The sequence below is a fragment of the Xylocopa sonorina genome, chromosome 10 (genome assembly GCF_050948175.1).
Source record: "Xylocopa sonorina isolate GNS202 chromosome 10, iyXylSono1_principal, whole genome shotgun sequence".
Lineage (NCBI taxonomy): Eukaryota > Metazoa > Arthropoda > Insecta > Hymenoptera > Apidae > Xylocopa > Xylocopa sonorina.
The window spans coordinates 7,607,908-7,630,100 of record NC_135202.1 but is presented as its reverse complement, the minus strand read 5'-3'; the positions used below and the strand labels follow the sequence as shown (position 1 = coordinate 7,630,100).

The 22,193-nt window shown below is 39.9% G+C and overlaps 5 protein-coding genes across 5 annotated transcripts; 2 read left to right on the top strand and 3 right to left on the bottom strand.

Moving 5' to 3' along the window:
- Window positions 1-418: 418 nt before the first annotated feature.
- On the top strand, window positions 419-2,314 carry LOC143428561 (MYCBP-associated protein). Its single transcript, XM_076903523.1, has one exon. The coding sequence runs from the start codon at window positions 419-421 to the stop codon at window positions 2,312-2,314; it is 1,896 nt and encodes a 631-aa protein (XP_076759638.1).
- A 279-nt stretch (window positions 2,315-2,593) lies between these two features.
- Window positions 2,594-4,296, bottom strand: LOC143428207 (carbonic anhydrase-like). The gene is made up of 7 exons (XM_076902928.1): window positions 4,272-4,296; window positions 4,042-4,176; window positions 3,470-3,614; window positions 3,304-3,409; window positions 3,107-3,209; window positions 2,768-2,904; window positions 2,594-2,704 (listed from the first exon to the last, which is right to left on the bottom strand). Exons 1-7 carry the CDS (start codon window positions 4,294-4,296, stop codon window positions 2,594-2,596), a joined length of 762 nt encoding a protein of 253 aa, XP_076759043.1.
- A 397-nt stretch (window positions 4,297-4,693) lies between these two features.
- LOC143428206 (uncharacterized) lies at window positions 4,694-8,717 on the bottom strand. The gene is given in 8 exon segments (XM_076902927.1): window positions 4,694-4,813; window positions 4,878-5,014; window positions 5,385-5,487; window positions 5,548-5,867; window positions 6,078-6,248; window positions 7,954-8,307; window positions 8,497-8,634; window positions 8,702-8,717. Coding segments are annotated over 8 exon segments (1,359 nt in total).
- Window positions 8,718-9,076: 359 nt separating this feature from the next.
- LOC143428205 (carbonic anhydrase 1) lies at window positions 9,077-10,760 on the top strand. The gene is made up of 5 exons (XM_076902926.1): window positions 9,077-9,134; window positions 9,289-9,558; window positions 9,682-9,938; window positions 10,362-10,586; window positions 10,659-10,760. Exons 1-5 carry the CDS (start codon window positions 9,077-9,079, stop codon window positions 10,758-10,760), a joined length of 912 nt encoding a protein of 303 aa, XP_076759041.1.
- A 2,415-nt stretch (window positions 10,761-13,175) lies between these two features.
- Window positions 13,176-19,552, bottom strand: LOC143427989 (tetraspanin-11). The gene is made up of 9 exons (XM_076902536.1): window positions 19,523-19,552; window positions 18,444-18,526; window positions 17,039-17,251; window positions 15,618-15,803; window positions 14,866-14,988; window positions 14,473-14,526; window positions 14,310-14,402; window positions 13,454-13,537; window positions 13,176-13,389 (listed from the first exon to the last, which is right to left on the bottom strand). The coding sequence occupies exons 2-9, from the start codon at window positions 18,489-18,491 to the stop codon at window positions 13,327-13,329; spliced, it is 864 nt and encodes a 287-aa protein (XP_076758651.1). The 5' UTR covers window positions 18,492-18,526; window positions 19,523-19,552; the 3' UTR covers window positions 13,176-13,326.
- Window positions 19,553-22,193: the final 2,641 nt, after the last annotated feature.

Genomic DNA, 22,193 nt, shown 5'->3' with positions numbered 1-22,193 from the left:
GATAACTTTCATGTGACTAATGTCTAAATCAATTGGTCCCTCCAGCGTACCATCTGTATCAGCTAAATTTTGAATGAACTTGGCATTCTGCAGCTTACTTTCATCCTCTTCTAATAAACCACATGTAGAAACCATAAAAAAAATAGTTCCATGGATCACAAAATATATATTGCTATCACTAATACAATTTTTCTAACCTGTTGTTTCCATTTCTGATTTAAATTGTACCCGTGAAGTATATCGATAAACGCACTCTCGATTCGTCCACAATCGAAACAGAAATTTATCTCATATATTAATTTACACACGCATCATTTCTGAACAGCTAGATTTCTAAAGTTAAGACTTAGCAATTCTACGCTGAATTTCTCTCTGAATTCAACATACCAAAAGTAAGCGTACAACTTACCCTGTCTTTATGGATTACGCTCGAAAAATTGGCAAATCAGACGAGCCCAAGAAGTGGACCAGACAGTACCCAACATTCGTAACCGCGCACGACAGTATGATCAGTCCGGATGTGGTTCTCAACGAGGACCGTCGCTTGGCGAACTGGAGGAAGTGGTTAAAAAGACGAAAGAAGCAACAAGAGCACACTGAATCCATAACTGGTCGTCCACCAAGCGAACAAGTCCTGAATTCCTGCGATAGAGTGCGGCCATTGATCGAAACGAGGAATCTGATAGACTACGCGAGTGCGCCGGTACCAGTCATCCCTGACAAGTACAGAGGGGGACCAGAGTTCTGGAGAACGCCTCGAACGCTACCCAAACGTGGTGCTCCGTGTCATTTACCGGATGTCGCGTTCACACTGAGCAAAAGAGAGCTAAATATAACTCCAGAATTATTATACGTTCGTTTACCTGAATTACTAAAGATGGAAAAAGGTTTGGTTGATCCCAGACCGAGGGAACCATTATGGAAGCGTAGTCAGTACTTAATGAAACGAAAAAAGGAGCTGTCTAAAGAGATAGCGCTATTGGTACCGAAGGAACCAGAAACAAAGGACTTGGTAATTAAAAATTACGTTCCACCTAAGCCAGAGGTACTACCAAGGATTCCTCCAATCACAATTTCTCCTCCAGAAGACGAAGAGACTGAGAAATCCCACTGCGGACATTACCCAGAGCAAGTAGTCGTGTTGAAGATCCAAGATCGTGAAATCGTTTGGCAAATCTCTGATTCGACTGAAGACGACACTAAATCCGAACCCATTATGTGGAGTTTAACCTTCTCTGGTACAGTGAATAAAAGAATAGAGAAAGAGATCGTTTTCGAGAACAAGGGGAACCGTGTAATCGTCTACCAATGGCGTAACGCTGAGCTCCACTCTGACGCTCTTCCTCTACCGATTCGCACGAGCCCTTTCTTCTTCAACAAGACGAAAGGAGTGATACTTCCTGGGCAAATAGTGAAACTGCAGGTCTGGTATCGACCACGAAAGCCATGCATCGTCACAGAATTCTGGAGGCTCGTCACCAGTCCAATATTGTGCTCCTCTCAGCTGATGTTTCGACTTTGGGGTTGCTCTCGAACGTCAGACAGGGACGAGACGTCGAAGCTTGAGTCTATTCGAATGATCGATAGGTATTTGGATCGTTGTGTCAGTAACAGTGTCGCGTGGGAGGTAATGGACGACATCGTGGAGAATATCTGCTCGTTTAAACGACCACAAGTTGCGTATGGCAACTTATTCTTGGAGTCAGAAATATTTATTATAAAGAATCCACTGTGCTTTTATAGTCCAAGCTTGCTGACAGAGTTTCATAAGATCTACTACAACGCGACGAATCAGAACGAGCTACGCTGGAGCATGTCATTGGATGATCTGCGAGAGGTTTTGTTGAGGATCAAGCAACCTGAACGTAGAAACAATCTGCTGTCGCGATTTGGTTCAGTTTATAGAGAGTGTTTGAAACCGACGTTGTACAGGGTTGTTCAGTATAGAAAGTACGAAGCGGTGTATAATTTGCTTTGCTCGTTTTTTAACTTATTTGAGATCGAAAGCGAATCTGCAAAGGACGCTTGCTTCGTGAAGAAGCTTAGAGACGTTTCTGATACGAACTCAGAGATGAGTTGTGCAACGTCGATGAGCGAGTCTGAAGTGTCTGTTAATAGCAAGACTTCAGGAAGTTGTTCAGGAAAATGTCCAGTTCAGAGTACTACTGACAATGCTGCCTTCGTCTCCTACGATTTTTTGTCTCCGTATAGAGAAATATTTTTCATTCGTATTTATCAGCTTCTGGGTGATACGATGGTGCAAGTGTTCGCGTCGATCGAGTCGTTTAATAACTTAAATGAACGCGATAAGTAGAATATCCAGAAGAAATGAAAGTATCAGTTGATATTTATTGCGTTTATGAAATTTCTGATCACCCAATTAGTGCGTATGTTAATATAGAATAGTGATTTAATACGAAAATGTAAAATAAAATAATTAAAAATGATCTGTTGTAATTATGGAGATGTAAATATAGGATGTAAATTATAATTGGGTTAATGAAAAGTCAGAACGATATTTCATTTCGTTTATTTTTCATTGAACGTGGTACAAACTTATTAAACAGTAACGTGACTTGTTGCTTGTAGATTATTAATTTGGCACTGCTAGAAATATCTGTCTTGAGTTTAATAATTGTATCTCTCGGTTGTTTGATTTTATGCACTTTCCATCTCTGTCCTTTAATTTTCGAAATTCATTGATCTACAGATATCGATTGATTAGATAAATAGTTTGTAGATCGATTACGTTATTAATGAAACTCACTTCACTTGGTCGTATGGGTATAACTACAGGAAAAACGATCCAAGTGGCGCATTCTGAGAAATCGTTGGTATTATATGATCCTGCATAAGTGTAGTATCTATTGCAATACATTGCCCAGCGCATCCAAGACAAGGAATCTAAAATAGATATAAATATAGATCGATAAAATTAATTTCTTGTTCCTTCTTAATTATTAAAAATATTTTGCCACAATATGTGTTATATTTAGATTCTTTCTAAGGAAAGATAATTAAAAAGCTCAAAACTAAAATACAATTCCTCTGCTGGTCTAATTTCTACGATATTTCTTTACGATTTCAAATTATGGTAAATTCTTACTGGCAGGTATCGCAGTCTCCATGTCCGTCTCTACGATATCCTTCAAGTGCTCCGTTATCCTCTCCAATTGTGGATTAATGCAATCGCAACAACCTGGTTGCACCTGTCGCAATAAGACAAAATTTGTACTCTTAATTTAAAAGACATGCAAGAGAGAATTAAATTGCAATGGCAGATGTAAAATTAAACATTCGTACTAAAAATAAATACGCCAATACACAGAAGCCATCCTTATGCCTGAAACATTCCTCCATAGTTGGATATTTCCTGTTCCAATGCACCACGTGTCCTTCCATCGAGTACCTACGACGAAATAAAATTGAAATTAATCGACAGATCACCTTAGTTTCTTTCTAATATTACCAGGTATTGTTAATCGTGTGCTCTGCTCCTTTGCAATCGTCCTCGCCCCAATGAAAGTGAGCTGATGAAAACTCGTAGACGTCGTTCGCAAGCGGACCACCGCAAACCGTCGATGGAATTCTGTCTCCGCTTAAAAATATCTTGGCTGAACATTAAAAAATACATTAAAACCTAGAATATTATCAACACTTGATTTCATTGAAATTTCTTCTAAATTATAAAGTTTCTTCAAAACGTTAGAAAATTGGTCAACTACAATGGCACTATTTCTTCACGATTATAATTAATTTACCATAATAACTGCATAAATATTCTATCCATCTTTAGAACCAATAAAACATGAATTAAATCTGTAATTATATCGAACAACTTTCGTTTAATATGTATAGAAATTACTAATGAGTATCGATAAATGAATGAACGTCTCAGTTCCATAATGCAATGGTACCACAAGGTTATTAGTAAAAAAGCTTAAGAATTAAAGTTGTAAATAATAAATCGAGGTATCTTCTCAAAATCTTCTCGAAGTTCATCGAAAGAAGAATAGCAGGAAATTCTGAAGCTTCACTCACCTGTCGCACCAGTATTTACTAAATGCGCTTCTCCATCGTTTAACCAATGGCCATTCATAACGAGAGGAGGATACTTGCGCTTTCGAACCAACCGATCGTCCAAATTAATTGGAGATTGCCCCGTTCCATTCAAACCTTAATCAAATTACAAAGAATGCACTGTTCTTTACTTTAAATACGTGCACGACGCGTAACCTAATAATACATTACAAATTAGTTTGTTTTAGTACCTATTAAATTGCTATACTCGGTCATTTTTGTGAAGTGTGCTCGAATATTCTGGACTTATGGTATTGTGATTACAAACATGATTAAAATTTACTTTTTTTTTATAGGAGACATGGTGTATTAAAATATTGTGGTTGCTGCGTGTTTAAAGGCTATGTTTCCGTGCGACATATTGATAAACAAGTAAATAAATATTTTCGAACCTTTTAAAATAGTAATATATAATTATAATTAGAATATCTAAAATATTATTTCAACGTTTTCTAAATTAGAGCAAGAAGCGACAGACACTTCTGTATCTTTCAGGAAAATCTTCAGAAATCTAATACAACTTTATCATCAATTTTTCTGAAACAGATAGACAATTCGTATCTTAAATATTTTTATTTAATTGGTTAATCATAATGATAGAATTCTTGCTTCTTCATTCTAAAGCGTCATCCGTGACGAAGAAAATTCTTCTTCTTTGAAGACGCTGCTGTCGCCTATTATTTTCGAATATATTTTTCCACTTGCCATCGTACAGGCTTCTGAACGCGTCGATCTGTAAAAATTGAGAGTTATAGAACAATCTGCATTCCATAAGCGTCAGTGTTAATTAGAGATACCTGGCGGACAGATATTTTCGTTATAACAGGTGAAATAATCCAAGTAACGCACTCGTTGTATGGAGGAACAGTAAGAGAACCTGGATAAGTATAATAACCATGACCTTTGCAAGCCTCCAGCATCCAAAGTAGACAATCTATTAAATAATACAAATTTTTGTTCCATTTTAATTCTATTTGTCATTGAATATGTACAGTAATGTACATTTTCTACAATGTCTACGTTTATCGTGTTAAAACGATGATCGACAGCAATTAGTATAGATAAGTCGAAGTCAGACGCTTCCATAAATATATTTTTAGTAAAATTCGATGAAAATTATGATTTAAAGGCCTGCCATTCGTCAAGCAATTTATCGATAATCCATAAATCATTTTTAATAGAGTGACGCTACAGAAAAGGATCCATCAAAATGTTTGCTCGCGTCCAATATTAAAACCAGAATAACCTTTCCCATGCAGAAGAAGATTAATTAACTAATAATATCTTTTAATAATTTCTGTTACCTGGCGAAATGTTGGCGCTACTCCCCATTCTTTTTATGCTGGCTAAATTATTAGTAATTGACGAGAGGGAGGGATTATCAGGGATACCAGGGCAACCAACGACCTGTTCAAAGTTCTTGTTACACACCAATCGATCGTAATTAAATATAACGCGTGTTCGTACTTGCATGAAGTATGAGAGCATCGCGATTCCATCTGGTTTATCGAAGCACTTGTCCGTGGATCCGTAACGGGTGTTCCAGTGCATTAATTGAGCCTCCATAGAGTACCTGGATGGAAAATGAAAAAATGAAAAATGTAATTGAATACAATTGCGAAATTATAGAGGCATGATCTCTAACCAGACACCATCTATGGAGTGTTCAGCACCTAATGAATTCTCAGCACCCCAGCGAAACGCCACGTTTGTAAATTGGAACTCGTCGTTGCCCAAGGGACCACCTCGCATCCAAGGCTGTGCTCTGTCCGAAAATTCTATGGTAACTGAACGAATGCGTTATATTGTACCTTCTTAAGTAGAAGAAGCATAGTTTTTAGAATTATTTCAATTTCTTTAATTACAGATCTTCTTTAATTTCTTTAATTTCTTAATTATTTATTTTCTCAATTATAATAAATGTAGCAAAATCGATCATTCTGTTTTTATATTATTGAAAATTGATGGATCTCTGACAGAACACATTTAAAAATCACCTGTTCTGCCTGTGTTCGTCATAGTAGCTGCACCCTCGTTCGACCAGTAGTTGGTCAAATACAAAGGTGGGAATCTTTTACTCCACGTAGCTGTCTTGACCAAATCGATGGGCGATTGACGCCATTTGGGTAACCCTGATGATGACGTTGATACGGTGGTACTTTTGACAGCTTAAAAATTCAATTACTTTCACAGTTATTTAATAATCACAGGTCGAGTTAAGGGATTACCCTTTTGTCGTACTTACGCGCTTTTCTTTCACGTTTAATTATCATTTTCGTTAGATGTTATCGAATCTAACTTTTCTATGATTTGTTACAAAAATTTGGATCTACGAAAAGCCAGAAATGAAAATTACATGGTTATGAATTAGTCATGGCTGACGAATCGTGCGACAGTTAATTGGTTGCCCTTTGATGATCGAATTTATCGAAAATGGACAGAGATTCGCGTAGAAAAAGGAGTAGAACACACGACATGACACTCTAGCAAGGAAATTTTATTTTTAATTAAAAGAATTATGCACACAGTATAATAATCTCTATTATATCCTGAAACTCGAAAACGTAAGCTCATTTCAAGAGGCAAAATTTGTAGATTACCAAAACTTTGATCTTTTATTTAAGTAATTATTTGTAGATCTGGAGGACAGCAAATTTCACAAAAACATCTTTATTCATTAAGCTTTCAGATGATATAATCAGTTTTTTATTCCGTCGCGCGGAAGCCAAGAAATTTTGTGTTAAATGGTGAAAACTGCAGTTTAAACTTGCTAGTTTTACTTTAATTTCTTGCATATCTCCCGCTTAGAGGTAAGAGAGAGAAAGACATAAAAAAGCTATAAGAAAGAGTGAGACAGATGATACCTACTCTCTTCAAGAACCCCTGGCGCCATCTCTGTAAAAAGTGCTCAAACTGGTCGCTCAGCATTATCGACAGCGAAGTGAACTTCTCAAGACTGTCGATAATTGTGGGCGACCAGTTTGAGCACTTTTTACAGAGATGGCGCCAGGGGTCCTTCAGTAGGATGGTTACATCTGTCTCACTCTTTCTTATAGCATTCTTATATATCTTTCTCTCTCTTACATCCAAAGCGGCAAATATACAAGTTAAAATAAAGCTGGTAAACTGCAGTTTTCATCATTTCACGCAAAATTTCTTTGCTTCTGTGCGGCGCAATAAAAAACTGATTACATCATTAGAAAACTTAATGACTGAAGAAGATTTTGTGATATTTGCTGACCTCCAGGTCTACAAATAATTACTTAAATAAGAGATCAAAGTCTTCGTAATTTACAAACATTGAAACAGCTGTTTCTCTGAAGAAACCAAAAATCCCAATTTTCTCTACTATTTTTGCAAATCGAACCTAGGTTTATATGAACTTTTTTGTTGCTTTTTAGCTGTAGTATCAACTGTAAAAATTTGTCACACAAGTAGTGAATCATTCTCTATATGATTGTCATTAAATATTTAAGTACAATGTATTAATCACTCGACAGAAGTACATTCTATAGAACTTTCTAAATCGTAGACACCATTTAATTGACATAATAAACTAGTCGACCATTCAAGTTCTGCACTTCTCGATAATTGTCTTTTATGCATACACCGTGTTTGTCGCGTAACATTCGAAACATCTGTGCTTGATTCTCTGAAATTCTAACTGGTTCTGGAAAAACGATCCAAGTGACGCATTCGTGGAACGGAAACGTGGTGGTCGATCCTAAGTAAGTGTAATAACCTGGTGTTTGGCATGCTTGTCTCATCCAGCACAAGCAATCTAAAATAAATTCATGACATTGACCCAAGAAAGATTTTCAAAAGCGCCAGTAAAATCGTAAGCGTAAAAACAGAAGAAGATTTTCAACAAACTTGCTGGCAACTTGGTCCACGAGTTGTATTGCGTGACTCTGTGCAAATCGTCGGTAATTTTGGAGAACAGCGGATGTTCGTCCCAAGCTGGCACCTGATAGGCCTGCAGAAAGTACGAGCAAACCGCCAGTCCATCGTGTTTGTCCCAGCAATTCTGAATGGCTTCGTATCTTTTGTTAAAGTGAACTGCTTGCGCTTCCATCGTGAACCACGTGCCGTTCAACGTGTGCTCCGCGCCCTTACAGTTCGATGAACCCCATCGAAACACCACTTCCGACAGTTCGTACACGTCGTTGGCCAGTGGACCGCCACGGATCGTTGCTGGACTTCTGTTTCCCTCCAATGTTATTTCAACTGGCAGGCATTGTCCATTTTAAAGAAAACGAAGCTTAGTTTTTTATTTTTTTTTATTAAATTATGTAGAAACCGCGTTATATAGAAATTCTGTTATAAGAGTACCAGTTTATGGACGAGCTGACTGTAAATAGATTATGGATAGTATTATAATACAAGTGTAATATGGTTTCAAAAGTATTGAGTCACCTGTACTGCCAGTATTTCGCATTCTAGCTTTGCCATCCTGATTCCAATGTCCACTCATTATAAGCGCAGGGAACTTTATTCCAATTGCGTTGCTCTCGTTGATGTCGATGGGGGATTGGCCCCATTTTCGACCATCACCTTAGAGAATATCACGAAATAATGAAGGTGATGTATAATTGTAACAAATATGAGAGACTCGATTTACCTCCTGCGCACAGCATCTTATTTTACATTACTCGTTTTTCATGGAAATAATATGTTTGGTTCTATGCAAGTTCTAGCTGGATTTAATTAATTTAAGAAATGTCTCGTACGTTCTTCTGATGCATATTGAAATTTAATTATTGTTAAACGTCAAACAGAAATAAGGCAGCATCGGTTCCACTTTGAAGTTGCCTATTGAACAGGTTTCAGTATAGTAGTTCATTCTGACCTGTCAGAAGGTTAGTTCGACACGCTTTTAAAATGCGCAAGTGAAATTTTCGTACAGATGCTTGTATCAAGTAGCATTTAATCGCAAATTAAGCGGATCTCACGGCAGGCCTTTCTTCTTAAAATTACGTGTAACTTCGAATGAAAAATGATTAACGTCTCAGTGTCCGAATTTATGATTCTATGTAGCAGTGTCCTCTTGGTTTGTAAGTTGAAAATAAGTTATACGATTCTTTATACGGATCTTCCTTCGCGATAGACCCTCGCAATGTTATAAAACTTTTTTCGCCTTTAATTCAACGAACTTTAAGAATCTTCTCCGCGATAAAAGCTCGAAATGTTATTAAACTATCGTTACAGTTTTACTATTGACCGAGGTACTAAGTTGGACCCAATTATTCCCATGGATGGAGAACGAGTGCAACATCTCCTCGTTCAAATTCGGTTACACAGACCGCAATGGACCGTACACGTGGAAGATGCTGTATCCTGACAGCAGTGGTAGCAATCAGTCGCCAATCAACATCGCAACGCGACTCGCCATCGTGGTGCAACCGTCAGAACCTCTTCGATGGAACGGCTACAATAAAGGGCCATTATCGATGACCATTTCTAATAACGAAAACACTGGTGCAATTCTCTTTCGAATGTTATCCAATAATTATGCCATTTGTGCTTTACGTAGAATTTTTTTCAGATATTTCTAAAGAATTGTCACAGATCTTCCTTTAATACAGATTGCTTAATTTTTAGTGGTTTTAAATACAATTTGGAGCAGCACTAATCGACCACATATTCAAGACGGATGCTTGTCAGGTGTTTACGACCTCTGTTCATTGGTGTTTCATTGGGGTCAGTCGAACGACGAAGGAAGCGAGCACACTTTAGATTACATTCGATATTCCATGGAGCTACAAGTGTGGCACATAAAACGGGGCTTTAATTCGCTGATGGAGGCAATTGCTGCTAAGGAAAACGATGGCATATTGATCGTTTCGTTCCTTTTTCAGGTCACATTTTATCGAAACCTAATAACCATCCTATAAACTAAGCTGTTGTCGTCGAACTCTTCTTTCTTTTCATTTTTGTTGCTCCTTTAGTATTTATACAATCGATAAACAATTATGAAAATCCTTTGCAATATAATAACACTCGAAAAACGCGAGATTTTCGCTACAACTATTTTTAAAATATCTGCACATCCCTGCTACAAATTATCTATATTAACTATGAAGGTCGCTCCTCCCTTTCAGTTGCAATCTATCGATCTTTTCACTGCAGGTTCACGCTTTTTTTAATATATTTTAGCTTCGCAATTTTTGCTAACAGTGGTGTGTAAAAATAATACGAGGCCCAATTGTAATTTCTAAACGACTTAAATGGTATAACTGCCATCTTAAATTTCATGAAGTGTCGATATATGTCATTTACAGATCACAAATGCGGATAATCCTTATTTGGATCACATTGTGACCAATTTATGGAGAATCGTTCAACCTGGTGCAAAGGTGCATCTTCCACCTTTTCCTTTGCTCTGGATTTTCCCGTCCTTCGAGAAGGATTATTACACGTACAATGGCTCCCTCACTCGACCACCTTGCAGTGAAGTCGTCACGTGGATCTTGCAACCGGAACCCATCGCTATATCTTCGTCTCAAGTAATTAAATAATCCGTCACGATTATTTATCAAACACTCATTTAACATCTTAATATTCGATTTTCACTGCAGGTTGCACAATTTCGAAAAATCTGCTCGTCAGACGGACCCATCCTTTCGAATTGCAGACCAGTTCAACGAGTGAACGATCGTAGCGTATATTTTTATACGTAATTTTGTACGTTGTTACATTTTATGCTTTTTTTCTTTGTATAATTATATAAACGTGCGACCAATTAGGCTGTGGCACCAAGTTTGATAACCCTCTACTATAGTACACTGATATCGCGAGGAATAATTAAAAGCGTGTTGCATCAGCGCGCACATTACTTTAATTGAACTTTCCATGTCACTTTATTACACATTACTTTAGCAAACAGAGATCTGCAATATAAGTTTCTACAGTAGACACGCTTAAATTGTATTTTATAATATTCCACAATTTTACCATATATATAACTACTTTACAACCGACAGTTTTATACTTCTATCAAAATGACGGACAATTAAAATCTGGAACCGATTTTGAGGACAATCTGTATAGAATGCAAACGATAGATAATCTCGTCGTTAAATTGAAATTAAAAAAGTGTATCGATTAAAGTAACATTTGTACTGTATTAATGAAAAAAGAAAATTGTAGATTGAAAGAAGACAAGTACTAATCGTGACAGGAAACTTATTTCGTGTATTTCCTCGTGCCTGACGCACGACTCGCCTCGAGTCGTTATTAAAAATATACATGAGTTTGAATTAAATGCATCATATACAGAGAGCAATGATTTTATTGTTATTCGTACTGTATCTTACGAACGCGCCAAATACGTATCAACAAATCGCATCCGAAAATAAAGGTGTAATAAAGTTAAATTCGCTGGTCGCATGATATATATATATATATATCATATATATGTACATACATATTACCTATTTGGCACGAATTATTGTAACACAATGTATGTGTTGTATATTTTTTTTTTTCCTTTTTCGTTTCACACGAAGGCTGCTCGCGAACATAAGAAACGCTTCGTTACTGACGTTGTAGACACTATGGCGAAAGAATAAACGATTTCTCGTGCCGTTTACTTTGGACGTGCATCCATTTCTCTCGAACGACTCCTGCCACAAGCTACGTGTACCTACCATACATGTATTACATCGATATTACGTAGATGCATCCGCTCGTCGACGTTAAAAAGAATCGTAAAGGTCGTCTCGGATAAATGCGTTGGCCAATGAAATGTAAATCGCGCGTGGAAAAATGACGGCGTGTCAAGCGTTGCCTCGCGAGGAAAGTAAGAACGGCGGCTCTGTTGGTTCTGGTTTATTCCACGATCGCAAATCTCATTTCTTGATTACTCCCTCGTGGGTGCACTTTTTATTCAGAGATCGATTATTAAAAACTGACGCTCTCGATGGGCAGCGGTTACATCGCTACGACCCTCGAGTCGTGAACTAGCGATGGACGTTGGGATCGTAATTTCGAAACGATTCAAAGTTTCCAATGCGACAAAGATAGTGATTATTGTGAAGGGAAATTCGTCATCGTGTAGAGTTCGTTTATGGTCGTTCACTTTGATTTCGATATGTCGAGATTTGGAAACTCGCGTGTCCTGACTTTCAATGTCCACAAAGACTGCTAAGGCTTGTTAAAACTTTCGAGACACCCAAGAGTTTCAAAATCCACGATGATATTCGAAATCTATTACAACTGTTACCCTACCAAAGCTTTGGAGAATTCTAGGAGCTTCGAAACCTATCAAGATCTTCAGGATTTCCAGCTTTTCTATACATCAAGTTCGCCAACTCTCTGAGGCTCTAATATAATTTCCTACACTTTTAAGACTCTCGAGATATTCAGAGTCTTAGAAACCTATCCAAATATCCAAACCTCTGAAGAGTTACTCTAATCCTTAAGACAGCTGAACCTTTCGAAACTAGTTAAGATTTCCAACACCCAAAATCTACCAAAACTATCGTTGTTTACCAGAAGTTCAAGAGGGCTTCACGAGGGCTTCCAGTGTTCATAAACACGTATTAAATGATATTTCAAGTGATTCGATCAATTCGTGAGCAACGATTCCGTATCTACTGATCCTGCGAGCGCACAGTGGCTGCCCAACAAGCGATGGCAGTAGAATAAGTCCCTTCGAGCAGAACAATCGAACCGCGCGTCTGTTCAGTAGAATTTGCGCGTGTCTGACTCACAATGGCTCCTCGTTTGAAGTTCCATCATCCATCGCTAATAATTCCACTCGAACGCGATCGAATGGTCACCGCGAACGATGAGATCTCGATGGTTCGCGGTCAGTGTCGATGTGCACGCGAGGATAATAACGTTTTATGTACAGTAAATAGTAGATATCCTTCTCGCGTTCGAGTTCGAGAAGCTCTTCCACGATGAGACGCGCGCGAGGGACGGGAATGACTTGGAAGGTATCGAGCAAGCACAGCTTCTTTTATCTTACAATAAATTTCGCAACCAGTCGAGTGTTCTCGGGAACAAAATTGATCCGTTGCGATTGCGAGAACGTTCGATGTCTCTCGATTAGTATCGTTCGAGACGCTCGGTTATTTATCACGGTGTGTCGTTGTTCCCACGGGTCGAACGTTCGCACGGGAAAGTCGCCGGAAGTGAACGGATGTAAGATCAAAATAGCGCGTCTGATTTCCTCGGGAACCGAACGGGGACGTGGAATTGGTCTCCCTTCCGCTTCGTGCCTTTGGCACGGTCGTACTCTCAATCCGCCTGCATGTCCCTTATCGTTCGACAGAGGAAAGCCGATGTTATTATGCCAAACGTCTGAAACATACATCGTGATCAGATTCGAAGGATTCGAGGAGGTTCGAGGGCGGGAGAGACGTACTTGTATGCCAGCCATCGCCATGCCCAGGAATACCAACGTGAAACTCTCGCATTGCAGCCAGTTTGTTACTTTTCCGAGGCAACCCTGCGAACATTTTGCGACATTAAAAAAATCATGAAAGTCTTGCAAAGAGGTTTAAGCGTAGGAAAGATTGCGGCTCGTATGTAAAAGTATATATTAACATGAAAGTCTTCTTTTAGTAATTTTAGTAACTCTTTTTATCGATCCAGCTAATTGTGAGATATCGTGAACTGCGAACATTTTGCGACATGAAAGAAATTATGAAAGTCTTGCAAAGAGGTTTAAGCGTAGGAAAGATTGCGGCTCGTATGTAAAAGTATATATTAACATGAAAGTCTTCTTTTAGTAATTTTAGTAACTCTTTTTATCGATCCAGCTAATTATGAGATATCGTGAACTGCGAACATTTTGAAATTATGAAAGTCTTACAGAGAGATTTACGCGTAGAAAAGATTGCGATATTTAAAAGTATATATTAGCAAGAAAGTTTTTTTTACTAATTTTAGTAACTCTTTTTATCGATCCAGTTAATTGTGAGATATCATGCAATTAGAGTCGACAGCTATTTCTCGCTGGAACAGAAAATTCGTCGACCCTTTCGCTAACTTAATTACAGAAAGGTGAGTCAGTTGGCAAACGGACGGTTGAAACTTCAATTTAGTACTCTAATGAATTGATTCTTTCGCTCTACATAAGAACCTCATAAATATGTAAAGCGGCAGGATTAAGCATCCTCTGGTTGTCAACGACCTCCTCGCGTTTCTTGCGGGATCGATAAACTTTGTTTTCGAGTGCAATAAAGAAGGGAACATTCAATCATAGAATACTATTCTACCTCTTTATGTCGATAACCCTCATGACCGACTTTGTCGTCCACTTGACACGCTTCCTTGTCCTTTGGTTCCGGATGTAGCCATGGTTTCTCGGTCTTCCACCGGGAACAAAAAGGTGTGATGAATAAAACACGAATACATCTCAATGGTAATCGAATTACTTACAGTTTTGTGAAACACTCTCGACACCACGCTCATTGGGCTAGCCGTATTCTTCACCTGCAACGAGACACGAATTTTTATGCAATTGGCGTTTAACGATCCTTTGAATTGAAAAATGAAAGAGTTGCGATCATATCCAGTCTACAGTTCAACTATTTCCTCTCGAATTTAAAAATATCGAATTCTACAAAATAAACTTCTGGCTTCGAAAACGCAAAGTACAATTAAAACATTCATAAACGAGGATCACCAGTGGCCATTGAAAATAGCGAGAAGTGAAAAGCGAAAGCTGGCGAGCAATTAAACCGAGAAACTGGATCGATCGATCTCTTCCGTGGTTCTTTGTGACGGTTCGAGAGTGAGCGGTGTTTCATAAGACCCGGTTGAAAAGCGTACCTCGGTGTTTTTCAGAACGCAGCACGTGAGAGGGACCTGCTTTTTGGTCCCTGAAATCTGCGCGTCCCTCCACCAGGCCGTGCCATTGTAGTCTCCGTATCCGTGTATTCCGCAGCAATTAAACTGCAATGGGATCACTCGTCTGCTATTCGGACCATAGGGATACGGTTGGATGAAGGACGCAGCCGCGTCCCTCTATTAGACATCGCTCGGCCGCGAAATAAAATTTGCATTCCGCGGCTACCGGTACTCTCGTCCGTGGCAATCGTGCCATTCGAATTTCAGAGGCTATCCGCACGAATTGCGCCCTTCGACGCGATTCACATTTCCACCCCGCAGTTCTCATCGCGACTGTTCCCGAATATCCCACTGAAAGGACTCTTTGGCAATTTCGAAACATCGTCCTCTTGAAATCATACGATTTTCAATTGTACGCAGTGTCATTTTAGGGAAATTCAGCTGCAAAGTATTCGTGTCGCTGTTGATTTAATCATATTCACGACGTGCGAAACAAGATACACGAAGGTGTGCCAGTGTACGAGAGAGGAGAAGCGGAGTTTCATAAAAACCAGCCGTTTTCGTGCACTTTCAAGCGAATAACCTCTTTAATGGACAAGTCTGCAAACATAGCCGCGCGAACGAGCTGTCAACCGTGCTCAAGGAAAATCGAACTATACACGTACGCGATAAACAGGCTCTGAGAATAGACGATCGAACGGTATTATTAGAGGGGCCATGGCGGTGGTACCTACCTTGTACTGCGCGAAATCGAGGCTGTGGCTGAAAGGGATATCGCTGGTCGGTTCGTGGCCGTAGTCGTCCGCCAATTTGCTAATTAATCGCTCTTCTAATCCGGAGAGTATCCGAAATGTCATTAGTCCGCCGACAGCAGCGGTGACCAGCTCTGTGACGATCAGCGCCACGAGCATGCTCATGTACTGTGTGCAGATAAAAATATATCGCCTGTACCTTGACCGTGCGTCTGTTATATTCGATCACCCCATAAATATGTACCGTCGTATACAGGAAGACGCGAGAAAGGATCATTCTTGGAGATATTTATCTTTTTATATCTTCCTTGGGTATTACTAATCTTTCACCCCCTGGAATTTTAATTCATGAGCGTATTAAAGTAACGTATGTGCGTATTATAGATGTTTTTGCAAAAATGTTTTCAAATAATGCGATTATTATTTATCTTTTTATATCTTCCTTCGATATTACTAATCTTTCATCCTCTGGAATTTTAATTCATGAATGTATTAAAGTAAATTGTGTGAGTATTGGAGAAGTTTTTGCAAAAATATTTTCAAATAATAAGGTTCTCATTATTTTCGCTTAAATAATTTCATATAGAATTTGAAATAAATAATAACAAGGACGAAGGATAATTTCCTGAATTCCTCTCTGAAGTCTTCGCAATGGCGTTCAAGTGATACACGCGAGCTGAGTTACAACCAGTTGCTGTTTGCTTTGATACTTTAAACTATAGCATTCTACAGAATACATATCCGTTTCATATGCATTAAACGATATACGCGCGCATAAATGTGGTGCAATGACAATATGCGACAGGAGGTTTGACTACGCACGCGATCCATATAAATTGGTACTCAAAATGGCCTCTTTTACTGCGACGCCAATTGCAACTGTCTCAATTGTTGTAAACGGGCTACTTTAAATATCGTTTCATTAGAATTTAACAATTCGAAGGTAATACACGATATATATCGCGAGTTTATCAAACACAAGACGTCACTTTCGCTGGTATCGCAAAACTAGCTTCGCTCATGGCACTCGCATCTGTCATGAGCGAGTAGTGAAGCTCTTCCACGGTGTATTTGGACTTAAAAATTGTTGCAGCATTTCAGTAAATATCTATCGATGGTTGAACGCGGATTACCGTTGAGTAAGTCGCGTGGATCGAATGCGTGGGCTAAAAAAAAAAGGGGTCACGCCCAGCGAGTTCAGTTGTTTAATTTTCGTTAATTTTCGCTCTGGATGGGTTTCTCGATTTTAAATTCTGTACACGATTTTAAAAATAAAGGAAGATAGTGCGTATACTAACGAAAAAATGAACTAAAAAGTTATGGTCTGCTGGAAAAAAGAAATCTCCCTGGTTTATGGGGTGACCCAATAGCTCTGAAGCTCTAGTACAGAAAAAGTGACTTACAGTGGCAAGGTTGCACTGGTTCCCGTGAACAGCAGCACGGCATCCTAAGGAACCAACTGTCAGCACTGCGAAGCCAAGACCCAGCAAGCTGTAAGCTATCACGTTAATGGTCTCGTGCGGAGTTGCGTCGTGCACGAAAAGGTTTAACAGGTGACCTTTGCTCGACTCCAGCAGCAACCATACTCCTATCACCAGTACCGTACACCCGGCCAACTATGGAGCAATTCATTTTTCTTACGTAATTTTCATCGCCAACACCGTGTATATTATAAGCTTTATGTCGTGCGATGGAAGCGAATCATTTCGACACGTTCTCATTAGCTCTACATATCGACGTCTGATTTGCAACTACATAGCAAGAGGTATTGGCGATATTAAATTCATTCGAAACCAAATTTGATTTTGGTTTCGTCTAATTTCGTCAAATACTACTATTCTCTCGATAATTCCGTTTGGAATTGGTGATATTTCAATATTGAGAATGAAGATTACTGATTTTCGTTAGTGAGAATGTGAAGCTATAAAGTCATAGATAAAAAATTGTCGAGAAGTTTCGTAACATTGTGTTAAACATGTTACGACATAAACTCAATCGAGGGTTGAATTTTTCTATCCTTTTTTTTATGTTTTAATCCTTTTACGCCCATTTCGTTTCGATCGAGTCTAAACGTTTTAAATACCGTTCGCGTTCGTCGCTTTGTACGACGCAACGACTGAACACTCAAAGGATTAACGATGTTTCATTGTTGAAGAATTTTAAGTCTCGATCGTTAGCAAGAAAGTACTAATTTAAACCAGCCAGTTTCTGAATGTTATTCACAGAAATTTCCTGTATTTTATAAGCTACATAAAGCTTCTTCCTTTTGAAGGATTTTCAGATTTTCTGTGTAAAAACTTTGTGCACATCATCCTTAGAAAAACAGTTGGTGTATTTAATTATTTTAACTACTCTGACAGTCATTTTCTGAATAGCTGGTGAACGTGAAATTTGGAACCATTTTCTGCTGTATTTCTTCATAGATATTAAAAATATATATTTTTTTCATAATACATCGAACAATCGCGTTGAAACTAATTAATTATCTGTTCATTGAACGTTTTATTGAACTTCGTAACTTTGTTCACACATTAACGCCGCGTGTATTATTAGGTGCCTTTACTCTTTTGTTTATGCTTTATAAGAAGATACCAGGGCACATAATAAGGCATCGAGATCGTATATTTTTTACATCGGATAATATTTTTGAATTTTCATTTTTATTTTAGTATAACGTGCTTTCCTACTGTCTGAACAACGCTGTCTGAAAGCGTTTCATTAACTTGACTGCGATCGATATTTAGCAAACGATCGACACTCTCGTAAACGAATAGATTCAGATTGTAAATGAAATGTTCAATACTTTACCCATATTAATAAATTGAACGTGAACAGAACGACTTTCAAGTATTTCATGCCGATCGTTTTCAAGGCATCAAAGAGTCATCAATCTGCGAACATAATGGTCACTCATGTAAATTACGAGCATTCTATAGCAACACTATACATATGTGAACTGTGAGAGTTCAAGTAAACGCGCGTCAGAACCAAACAAGGGCGAAAGACGAAACGACAGAACCGAAAGTCGAATCGAACGATCGATGGAGCGTTCTCAGCGATGTTGCAGGGTGATCGAACGAATTAAGGGTTGCTAATCATGCAGCAGCAGCGGCGAGCTACCCACTTCGAGTGGACAAAGGACAGATTGACTGATTTAGGTCAGATTATCGTTAAAAGTGAGCCGGATAAAGGAGGAGCCTTTAGAATCCCCGCTTCACTCTGGGGATGCAATTATAACCCGAAGGCGGACAATGTACGCTTTGAAGGGGCCACGGGAATTACTGCGAGCCAGATACTCCGTGACGCGTTAATATCTGGACGAAACCTGGTGCTCGCTGGTGCTACGCGGGCTAAACTATCGATTAATAAATTAACGACTTTAAAACACCATTAAATCTAGTCGCGATCAAAGAGGCCTTAATGAAATTTCCGAGGCAACGGGTTGCAAGGTTTATACACGCCTGCATTAATATCGTAGAGCAACGCGAAGAGAAGTTTATTTTTCAGCAATCGTAGTGTCGCGATCCGTTGATTAATTTTAACAAGAGCACGCACGGAAATTAATAACATCGTGTCGCGTATAACACAGCCAAGTGCAAAGGCTACAACCGTCCGCTCGCGTTCCTTTCGAATCGCCTCACGATTCGACGAAAAATGAAATTCTCCATCGAGGGTTCACCGTCGAAGAGACGAAGAAATTCGCGCATACCAAAGTTCGCGATATCGAAATTTTGCACGCGTTTCCCGTAATCGCGACGCATCTCCGCGATATTGGATGATCCCACGCACCGTATCTCGCGTTAATCTAAATACCACGAACGCGTGCTCGGAATAGTCGAGTCCTCGTAAACGCTCGACGCGCATTATCGTATTACTTGCCGTATCGCCAGTATCATTCGCGTGAACTGGCAGACTCGGAGCGACAGGCTGTGCTGGCTGGTCCTGTTGATCGCCGTTGCGTTCCTCGAGAGCGGGAAAGGAAGTGCAGCCAATGGTTCCAACAGCGACGAAAACAAAAATCCAATAAAGACCACGACGATCAACTATTTATCCTCCATCACCGATCGTCCCTCTCGATAGACTCGTTCACAGGTGGTTCACGGTTGTTCGACCCGTTCGATCCTTCCTTCTCGACCCCACTCGTAACCCTCTCCCCCCTCGAGGGTCCTGTTGCGATTAAATCCACGGACACGCAGCGATCTTCGACGCGAGACGATGATCAAGAACAGACACACGGGGAGAGCAACCGCGAGGCAGCTTCCTGTGCGATGGACGCGCTGACGGAAATCGATGCGTCCTCACGTGCCGTGCACCGTCCGTTTCCACGGCTCCTCCTCGACGAATACTCGCGACTGACGCACCAGAGCTGAGGAGCCAGCCGCGTACGATCGCGACGATACTGTCGAGGGTAAATGCTGGCAGCCTCCGCGTCATCTGCCTCGGGAGCGGTACCACTGCTCCCCTTTCCGCCACCCGCTTAGCCTTCCGCTTTAATATCGTCCAGAGGTTGGTCTAGGTGCGGCTGCGTCGCGTCCTAACGGCGCCGACGCTCTCACGTCCACCTAGTCGATCCCTACCGTTTAGTCCAGACGACGCACCACTCGACCACCATCGCCCATGTCGATCACCGTCGTCCACCTTCCGAGCAGTGGCCTGTTGACCAGCTATTACATCGGTTCACGAGTCCCAGCGGCGGTTACGACGGTGCTGGTCGACCGTACCCACTGCTGGTTCCCTACTGGTTATTTGGATAGCGATCTCGTGGGTTCGTGGCTGCGACATGCTCGTAGCTGAGGATTGTGTGTCACGTGGACAGACGGTTGTTTCTTTCTGGATAATTGTTGCTGGTTAGTTACACGCTTGAATGGAGGTGGAAGGTATTTGGGGTATTTTGTGCGGTTCGTTTACTTTGGAGTAGATTGTGACGGGGATGGTGGATGTTGAGGTGAGAGTGTTTAGTTGGGAATTTGTCAAGCACGCGATCGTTGTTAATTGTTTTTAGTTTATGTTAGCACGTGTTTTTTGAGGATTTGTGTTAGTTAGTTTGGAGGATTTTGGTTGGGTTTATTTCGTGGTATATTTTAGTATTATTGTTAATGGTTTTTAAACGAGAAGGTTTAAGTCTGTGAAGCTAACGGATCCGTTGTATTATGTAAATATTATATAATAGATTTTATTAGGTATTAACAATTTTTACAGTATTCATGTCTCGTTTCATGTAAACAACACGCAACTATAAGTAAAGGATGTTAACGCTCTAGTCAACGAATTGGCGACGCATTTCATTTCCCACGCTTGTCCCCGAACAAGCCACGAACTACCGAAAGACTGTTTCATCTCGATGCATTCAGGACGCTCGCCAGACGACTAGAGATTTAATCGATTAAGTCTCATTGTTTATTCGTATCAATTCCACCGTCGAACACCGTTCTCCGCGTAACGTGTCGCGCGCGAGTACAAACAATTTAACGATGCTTAACATGTAAAGGACGAAGTAACTGTATCATTCAAAATACACGCGTTAAGTACAACGTAAATTTTTTTCTTTAACTAGATAATTATTGCCAGTACGATCGCACTTGAACGCATCTCACGCGAACTACCCTCCGTCCATCTGCCACCTGCGCGAGGTTTCGCGTTTTGGAACAACACACGCGAGAATTCGTTTGAAAGTACAATCCGTGGAATCGCGTTTCACGATACGAGAAGCAGGCTACGTATGTATAATCGATTTGGAAAACGGAGAAAAGGAGAAACGAGAAGGGGATACGGAAACTACCGTGGAGAAATAATGCGTGCATGGACGAAGATGAATTAAAAACCGTCGATCGCACTTTTGTAAAAATATATAACAACGACGTGGGCTTATTATTAGTTGAAATATCGTTAAAAAAAAAAAGATCATAAAATAATATGAGCAAACGCGCGGTTATAAATAGAAAGATTTTTATCATACAATAGTATTTATCGTGGGTCTCTCGTACATGTACAGATTTATTAAGTTCACGGGCCGATCACATTCACACAGAATCATTCGTTCACTCATTCAGTCATACCTTTTACGAATCGATCGTCTTTACTCTTAATTATACGTTGGACGGTACGTTGACTCACAAACTTCTGTCCGATTTCGCAGATTTTCTGAGCGAGAAAAGATAAACGAGAAGCGTACGCGGCGATATCGTTGCACAGTGAGAAGATCTGGTGTAAAATAGAAAAAAAATCGTACGATCTCCGCCTCGAACACTCGATGTCACTGTTCAACCGCGTTCCACTCGGCTAGCTGATAAACCGCGCGATATTGTCAGCCGTGTCCGTCGGAACAAAAGGTATAAATCACATTAAAGTCGTTGCGTTGGAAAATCGATGGCTATTTCGTTGCACGCTCCTGACGGGCACGCGTGCGCGCCCATCGTCTGAACAGGCTCGTAAAAAAAACGATAGTCCTCGACGCGTGACGAATATCGATCCGAAAGTCCCGGAATCGCGCCTCGAAATGGTACCTCTTGGTCCCGTTTCCGCTCGCTCGATGCACGCGCGCTTCTTCGAACGAGTAGA

Excerpts from the sequence above, each read along its gene's own strand:
- LOC143428561 (XM_076903523.1), top strand. The coding sequence starts at position 419 with ATGGATTACGCTCGAAAAATTGGCAAATCAGACGAGCCCAAGAAGTGG.
- LOC143428207 (XM_076902928.1), bottom strand. The coding sequence starts at position 4,296 with ATGACCGAGTATAGCAATTTAATAG. Across the intron at positions 4,177-4,271 it reads CGAGTATAGCAATTTAATAG|GTTTGAATGGAACGGGGCAA; the intron begins GTACTAAAACAA and ends AATTTGATTAAG. Across the intron at positions 3,210-3,303 it reads TATTGGCGTATTTATTTTTA|GTGCAACCAGGTTGTTGCGA; the intron begins GTACGAATGTTT and ends TTATTGCGACAG.
- LOC143428205 (XM_076902926.1), top strand. The coding sequence starts at position 9,077 with ATGATTAACGTCTCAGTGTCCGAATTTATGATTCTATGTAGCAGTGTC. Across the intron at positions 9,135-9,288 it reads TAGCAGTGTCCTCTTGGTTT|TTTTACTATTGACCGAGGTA; the intron begins GTAAGTTGAAAA and ends CTATCGTTACAG. Across the intron at positions 10,587-10,658 it reads TCGCTATATCTTCGTCTCAA|GTTGCACAATTTCGAAAAAT; the intron begins GTAATTAAATAA and ends TTTTCACTGCAG.
- LOC143427989 (XM_076902536.1), bottom strand. The coding sequence starts at position 18,491 with ATGAAATACTTGAAAGTCGTTCTGTTCACGTTCAATTTATTAATATGG. Across the intron at positions 17,252-18,443 it reads CGTTCAATTTATTAATATGG|TTGGCCGGGTGTACGGTACT; the intron begins GTAAAGTATTGA and ends ATTGCTCCATAG. Across the intron at positions 14,527-14,865 it reads GCGTTCTGAAAAACACCGAG|GTGAAGAATACGGCTAGCCC; the intron begins GTACGCTTTTCA and ends GTCTCGTTGCAG.